The sequence below is a fragment of the Hipposideros armiger genome, unplaced genomic scaffold (genome assembly GCF_001890085.2).
Source record: "Hipposideros armiger isolate ML-2016 unplaced genomic scaffold, ASM189008v1 scaffold_364, whole genome shotgun sequence".
Classification (NCBI taxonomy): Eukaryota; Metazoa; Chordata; class Mammalia; order Chiroptera; family Hipposideridae; genus Hipposideros; species Hipposideros armiger.
In genome coordinates this window covers 741506-749999 of record NW_017731714.1, presented here as the reverse complement: position 1 = coordinate 749999, position 8494 = coordinate 741506, and the positions used below count along the sequence as shown (strand labels likewise).

Sequence of the window (8494 nt, the reverse complement as noted above, 5' to 3'; positions counted from 1 at the left end):
AACTTGGTTAAAGAACAGGAGAGAGACATACAAAGGGTGCCAAAAACATGTATACACATTTTAAGAAAGGAAAAAGATGTATTAAAATTATGCTGATGGTAACCACTTTGAGCACCTCTTGTAACTGCAGAAGTCAAACGTGACTTGTATTCATCTTTTTTTTTTTTTTTTTTAGCTGAGCCATCCCGCCACCTGTTGGCAGCTCAGGCTACTCAGCTCGGGCTGACTCGAACCGCTGTTGCTCAGAGCTCAAACTCTTGAGCGAGCTCTTAACCAACTGAGCCACTCAGCCGGCCCTTGTATTCATCTTTTGTTATCGGTATATTGAGTATTACAATTTTAATAGGTTTTTCCTCTTAAAATGTGTATACATTTTTTTGTCACCCTCTGTATATAGACACATATATACTAATTACCTTTTGAATTTTATATTGTACATACCAACTATTCAGAAATCATTTCTTTAGCATCTTGAAGTCTAGTCACACATCTTACTTATAATTCAGTATATATATATTGATGTCTAGCGTGCAGTTTGCCTATTGTATTGAAGGAATGATATCTATTTACCACAGAAAGGAAGACAAGATAACTACTCAGTTGGTTGTATAATTTCATTCATATTAACATTTAGATATGTGTATGTCAAGCCCCTTAGCCCAGTACCTGGTGTATATGAGCACTCAGTGGTTCAGACGAGAAATTGTTCTGGGTTGGAGAGTCAGGAAAAATAGCACCTATAATGATAATCCATGTAAAGCAGAATACATGTCAGGTCAGAGGCAGAAATCAGCATGGGTGAAGAGATTAGTGAAAGGATGGGATAAATACATGCAGGTTATAGTGGACTCTTTTTAAGTGCTTTCAAGATTCAAATTATATGTTTTTACATGCTCAAAGTAGAGATTGAAGAGACAAGCAAAACCAGTTAGAAAAGCAGCTAGAATTATCAAGTTAACAGTTTTTATTCCATTGTTTTTGTTTGAAATATTGACGAGCCTGTCCACTTATGCATTACTATGGATTATCAGCTACCTCTTGCTCTTGATTTCCTTCTATTTTAGTGAGGCTTTATCTGTGTAAATTCTAAGATTTAGTGTGCCAGACATGCTCCCTTTCCTTTCCAACCTTGTTGCTCCTTGCCAATTTGGTAGAGTAGGCAGTGTGCCCAGCCCCAAGTGGTGGGTCATAATTAGGCCAAGACAATCATGACAGTCCTCTTCGTATTTTCCTAGAGTCTCTTGCAGCTGGGAATGGCCACATTGACCCACTAACCACTAAGTTGAAAGTAGAAATCTCTTAGGGTATTTCGGAAAGCCCTCTTGCTTTCCTAATCAAAGGAGAAACGTATCTGGTACTGCTTCTTGTGGATGTGTTGTGCCCGTAAGGTGACGAGAAATGCCAAGAAAGCCACAAGGATAACTAGTCCTGACATCAAACACTGCACAACTGCTAGCAGCCACTGCCTTCCAGATTTCTTATGTAAGGGAAACAAACCCTTTTTGTTTAAGCTAATGTTAAGTCAAACTGGTTTTATGTTCAAGTCACTTTGGCTCCTTCGCAGAGGTCTGTCTCTCCAAAGACTTGATGTTTGCTTCTACCAGGTGACCCAAGTATCCTATCAGCTTGGAACCCCTTTTCATCTTAGTGTGCAGATTCCTGGACCTCAAACCTCAACGAACGTGGTTAACCTTCAGTGGTTTATTTTCCCTTTAAGAATCTGGAACCCAGGCCAAGAAGGACTTAACTATAAAAAATTTGTACTATCATAATTGCCCTTTTTATTGGGGTGCTCCTGGGCTTAATGTAAATGTGTTCCAGCTCCCAGCCTTGCATATACCCAAGTCTGTTGCCCATATGTAGACAGTTCTCAGCTAATGAGGCTAGTAACCATGTCCGTCCATCCATCCCTTCTCATGGAGCAGCACAGCCTGTATCACTTTGTGTGTATACCGCTGGTTTCTGATCTCCAGTTTTGGCCCAATTTGTAAATTCCTTATAAAATTATAAAGGACTCACATCTTTTACTAACTCCTAATTTAGGAAGTAACGAAAAAAAGCATGCAACAAGTTACACAGTGACAGGTATATCCCTAAGTAGGTACAAAGTATTTGTTTTCTAATGCATCTGAAGACAGTCAAAAATTAGCTTATTACACAGAATTTTGTAGAAATCAGTAACTTGGCGGTTCAGTTATTAGAATATTCAAACATAGAAGACCTTAAGAACCAATGGTCATCTTCTGTATTTACAGCTTTAATGTTTATAAATGTGAAAAAATTTAATCACAGGAATGGTATTTAGACTTTGAAGCTCATTTTTCTGAATTCATAGATCAATCCAAAATATTCTAACATGGCGTTTTTACCAGTCTGTAGCTTCACTATTCTGAATGAATGACTCACTTTTGAGTTTCTTATAAATTAAATTAGTATCTCTGAAGAGTGGTGTTTACTTTTATAGTTTATGTATTACGCTATTCCCTAGACATAGACCTAAAAGTGAAAATATAATATTCAAAGTGAAAAACAGGCCCTTCTAATTACCCAAAAACTTGTAGAGAAACCCTGGATAGAACAGTTCTCGTGGACCACTGGTCTTTTGGCCTCACCTTTTTATACCATCCACTTCAAGTGACCGATTCTGCAAGGGCTCCAGTGAACACCAACACCCCTCAATCAACCGGCCTCAGACTAACCAACTTGTTATCCTCCTTCCCAGCTTGCTGCTCCTGTTCCTCAATCACCTTTCTATCTAACACTTGTACTGAATGAAGTCTTTATTTTAGGCTCTGCTTTCTGGGGAAGCCATTCTAAGACAAAGTCCATATTAATAAATAGATTAATCAAGTACTGACTAGTAATATTCTTAAGTGATTTGATTTAATGAAGAAATACAGCCTTAAGAAACTTGGGTTTGCTTTTATTTTCAAAAAAAAAAAAAAAACGTTCAAACTATCTTCAGAAGACAAATATTGAATACTAGCTTTAAAAAAATAAAATGGCCATTTAATCTTTAAATTATTTAGATATTCTACATTCTTATTTCATTTAATGATTGCTAAAAAAAAAAAAAAAAACACACAGGCACAGAGCTTTAAAACCACTCAGTTAGGTTCAATTCCAAAGTCTATTACTTATATCAAATTACTTGGCCTGTCTCAGTTTTATTATAAAGTAGGGAAAAGAACAGTACCTACCCCATAGTTTATAAATCCCATGTGGTTTTTAGTGGCATATACTAGAATTCTGACTGGATAAAAACCATAGACACCATCTCACTTTTAGAAGTCTACTAAATTCCTCTTAAGATCTATATGCTATAGTACACTTGGTTTACCATGGAGCCAAAGAATCAAGCAAAATCAAGAGACAAAATTTAATATATGCACACAGTTTTATATATAATGCAGCATCACACCATGTAGGGCATTTACTCTTATACATTCAGGTATGTTTGAAAACACTTCTTAAGGCTACAAAACAGAACATAGAAAAATAAACAGGAATATATTCAACACTTACAAAAAGTGATATGATAAAGAATATAAAGTACTATTTTCCTTTCAACACTTCAAAAGATATGTATATATACTTTTTTTACAAGTAACATCACAAATGATCACATCTTCACATGCTTTTAAGTATTATTTGTACTCAGTGTAAGGCTATTATTTTTCATACTTAAATTTTTCTCTAGCTCTGTAACAATGCAATTTTTAAGCCATTCAAGTAAAATCAACTCCAAAGGTGCTGTTTCCCAGCATTAAGACATGCACCCACCCCTCTTCTAGGATTTTCTAAAACAATATTTCAGGGGGGAAAAAAACCCAATTAGTGGAAAATCCCAATTCATGGGAGAGTAAATGGCTGACATTAGTAGCGAAACCTTAGTTCTTTGAAAATGACATACTGGAACTGAGCCATGAAGATTTTAAACAAAAACAATAGCATTTAGACATTAAACTGGAAGCATAATACAGTAAACAGAAATAGTGTAGCCAAATATGCATTCTCTTGAGCTACACTAAAATGGACCTTGCTTAGTACCCATAAGTAAAAGACTAAGGTTTCCCCATCTAAAACTGAAGGTAAAATAAATGAGGCATAAATAAGTATTGCCAGTTTCTAGGATGGCTGAATGTTTTCTAAACCAGAAATGGTTAGAAAGGAACTTTATTGCACCAAGTCAATCATAAGCAAGTTTGCAGTTCACAGGCATTTTAATTCAACCTTGAGTCACAAAGGAAACACAATACAAGAATATATAGTTTGCATCAAATAAGCTGTATCAGCACTGTGTTTGGGAAAACTGCCAGGTCAAGGCAGGGACTGATCTTAGGTCAGCCATGAAAATGAACATATGGGATACAGGAAACAGATGAGGAATACACAGATGCTAGCATCCGGCTGCCAACAAGTACATGCAGCAAGAAATGCAGATTTATCTGAGAGGACAAATATACACAATACTTAAAAGGGACAAAAATAAAGTAAAAGAAACTAACAAAACAGGTGAGCTTTGGTCATTCTAAACATTTGTTCTTCAAAATATGTATGATCATAATACAATGAAGTTCCACAATTTCCAACTCAAAATACAAATGATTCTCACTTCCAAGCATTTTTCTTATAGAAACATATCTCATGTCAACATACCATATGACTCAGTTAAAATGAAGGACAAAAGCTTGCTTGGCCCTAGTTCGACCTCAGCGTAAGGCAAAAACCCCTGAACTAATACATTTAAAACAAATCTAAAGAAAAAAAAAATGACCTTCATGCAAAAACTGATAATTTTAAAACTCATTACCAAAAGTCTGAGTTCTTTTATTCCAGAAGTCAACAACTGAAGTACCATCTGTAAAGTTCTCTTTCATCATGTAATGGAGGTAAAATATGGAAACAGGAAGCAAATCAGTATTTCCTTCAGGAACTACAGAGTATTGTTACTCAACTGAGGTAAGACAGGGTGACAGTGAAGAAATGAACAGTATTTTTTCCTATCCAATTTTTAAACATTTCCAGAAGAAACTGAGAAGATGAAATCCTAGTCAATAAAACAAGACACTGGAAATAGCGATTTCTTTTGGACTCCTGAGATTAAACTTATATTGAACTTTTAAATCTGGTCATTGTATCTAAATGTGATTTTCATAAAAATTATCAGGTGAGCTAAAACTACATAAAAAAACGAGCTGAAAGTGAAGGACCCTCTAATCTCAGTCTATAACTATTTATGTTAACTAAGAAAAAAATGGCTTAAGCAGTACCTTCCTCAATTGTTCGAGCTTAGAAGGTGACAACAGGTTCTCTCAAGATTTTTTTTTCTACACAACCATCCCAGTCTTAAACACTTTTACCTAGCACCATCATAAAACACTATCTTTCAAAGTGCTCTCTAAAAATCCTATGTTACAAAACATCTAAATACTAATCACTACTCAAATCAGCAGTTACACAGACATTAGATAATTAAAACAACACAGAGGTAAATAACCATTATTACAGTACAGTGGAGATTCGCTGAGCCTAGCTGGCATCCAAACATTCCTGTAGGTTATCAGAGAACCCAGAAAACTCATCTGCTTCAGTTTGTCAAATTCAAGTGAATTGTATTTGCTTTCAAAGTAATTTGCTTAAAAAAAAAAAAATCTATTTTTGGCTAGTTATATTACACATGGCATGCAAAGAGAAATTACTACTTTACTTGCATAGCACTCAAACTTCCTGATCAAAAAAACATAAAAAAGGGTAGATTTTCACATTAGTATGTACAAATAAGAAATACAAACTATGGTCATTTATAAAGGGTAACACAGATGAATGAATACTGTGTTAATTCAGAGAGTCAAATCTCCAAATGAGAACAGAGTGCAACCTGCAAAGGGAACTAACTTCTAGTGAATACTGCAAAGACCGGAAGGGAGCATGATCAAGAGACATATTACCCAAGGGGTAACAAGCTACAAAATGCAAAGCAAAACCATTTTCTAGCAGCATCCTCTAGAAAAGAACTAGAAGTCACAATCATCCTTTTTTTGTACAATAGTTCCAGCCATGACAAATTGAACATGCAAATGTAAAGTGATACACATAAACAATGGTGCAAAAAGAAAAACACACAGTAACTATAGAAACTTGTCAAGCTAAAAATTAACTTTTCTTCTCACAAAATATTTAAATCTGTCAGTGCATTAGTGTTAAAGTGGCATTAAAAAACGTCTGCAGTTTTAACAGATGCAGATTATTTTCAAAATGCATAGCATCTACATTTCTTTCGAGTAGGCACCATGATATTTACACCAGTGCTAAGAATCCTTGGTGGAAACAGCCATTTCATTAGATTTCCTATTATTTCTTAAACATCTGTTGTTGTATGCGATCTCACGTTCAACAAATACCAAAATTCAAAAATATACCCTATTAATATTAAAAGAACTATATACAACATTTCTAAGACACGGGTTAATAGGCTGCCTCATGTGTAATATTAAAGAGAAGACATTATTCAAGTTTGACAGATATTGAGATGAAAGGCCTTTGGGTTGGAAGCATTTCAAAAGACAACAGTGTTTTAGGCTAAGAACTGTTTGAGCCCAGTTTATGACTAAGGCATTGCATAATAAAATATACATTTCTATTTGGTGCAATGTTATGTTTTTGAATCTATAGTGTGTCAAATTGTACACTTTCTTGTCACTTTAGTAAACACTATAAAGCACACATTTCCAACATTTGAAATTAAACTTATATAAGAAAAAAAAACACTAAATCTATGTATTATATTAAGCTGTTTATAAAAAATACTTTAACAAACTTATTTTCTACTTTTTATGGGAGCAGTCACCCGATAAATATTGAACAAAGAAAAATGGCAACACTAAGAATTCACCCGCCTCCTTGAACACATATCCAAAATCTCATCCAGAATTGGAGTGAGGGTGAAGGGGGAGGGGAGGAAAGTGTTCCAATTTGGGTTTTTATTTTAATGTATTTTTTTAAAGCCTTCGGAAACATTCCACCTAAGAAAGGGCTTCTGCTCTAACATACAGCAGCAACAACCATCAAGTGTGTTGTCCCCGGTGGCCGTCTCCCATCCCTGATCTCCTCCTATCTCCCCTAAAGGGCCGCCCTCTGACATTTCGATGGTACTGATAACCTTCATCCCGGCTTCTGCTTGGCTGCCCTTTCCAGGACTCCTCACCTCTGCCATGTTGATATCCTCCCCCTCTACCAGAATAGCCCCAATCGCTCTTGTACTTCCTGCTTCCATATGTCTGATTATAGAACTGCTTGGATCTACCACCTCTCAGAATATTAGACACTTCGTTTTCATCTTCTGAACTCTCTTCTTTTGGTCTTTGCAGTCTGCTGTCCACAGAATTGGCCCCACTGACCACATCAACAGCAGTCTTAGGATCTTTCACTTTTTCTGGTTTTTCTTTCAGACTTGGAATGGTCTTTTTAGGCTCGACTTCAACAGGCACAGTTTCTCTCTCTCTGTTTAGAATCTGAGTCGGAGGATGAGCCTCTCCCTCTGCCACCGGAGGGAGGGAAGCCAGTGCCGGATCTGCCCTCGGTGTCGGTGTCTGGGATGACTGCTCTGCCCGGCCTTCATGCTTACTCACACTTGCCTCGGGGAGAGAATGTGTGTCTTCACATCTGACCTCATGAGACTCACCTAGTGCTGGAACTGAACTACTTTCTTTAGCCAGTTGCACGTTTTCCAGGGATATATCATCCAATTCTCTTTTCTCATCCGAGGGCACAACAATATTCTGCCTCATTAGTGGATTCTCTATGAATCCCTGAAGAGGGTACCCATACCAAACATGAGGAAAGAAAGGAGGTGCAATGGGAACTGGGCCTAAGAATGGATTAGGTCCAAAGGACGGTTGTGGGAACATATTCTTGCCACTCAGTGACTCTTCATATTCAGCATGAAGAAGCTGCCCCGAGTTTTCAGATTCAAGATCAGCCTGGTAAGATAATTGTCCATGACTTTCAGACACCTGAGATGGAGGGATAACCAGAGGTGAAGAAAATGTTGGCGGTCCAATCTCTGCTTGTGGCATTTGACCATTAACAGTGGCCTCAGTCTGCATGGGAAAGTGTGCATCGGTACAGGTACAATCACTTTCATTCTGAGCAGAAGGAGCTTCTTGGAACCAAGGATTTTGAGGATACACAGGGATAGGGACCTTTGGGTACATCCTGCAGGCTGCCAGGTAGGCCTGGTGCAGAGGGTACAAGTAAGAATGCGGGGCCCACATCGGACAACTATATGCCTAAAAGAGACAAAAAGGGGCAAAACAAAGTTTAGAGAGGGCTCAAGGTAAGTTTCTTGTGTCTGCAAAGACCATATACTCTGCAGTCCAAATTCTAGATTACTGTGAGACTCAACATGAGAACAAAGTACAAAATTAAGTCACTTCTCTAAAACTCACTCCTTGTCCTACCCTGAAACAAAGCCAAAGTCCTGTATAGAGGC

At 37.1% G+C, this 8494-nt stretch overlaps 1 protein-coding gene across 3 annotated transcripts in view; it reads right to left on the bottom strand.

Annotated features, from left to right (window-relative positions):
• Positions 1-3365: 3365 nt before the first annotated feature.
• The window catches only part of OTUD4 (OTU deubiquitinase 4), a 48316-nt gene continuing 43187 nt past the window's right edge, over positions 3366-8494 (bottom strand). For all 3 annotated transcript variants that reach the window (XM_019662046.1, XM_019662047.1, XM_019662048.1), the window contains one exon: positions 3366-8291. In XM_019662046.1, the coding sequence (XP_019517591.1) occupies positions 7068-8291 (1224 nt within the window). In that variant the 3' untranslated portion in view covers positions 3366-7067. The remainder of the gene's footprint in view (positions 8292-8494) is intronic.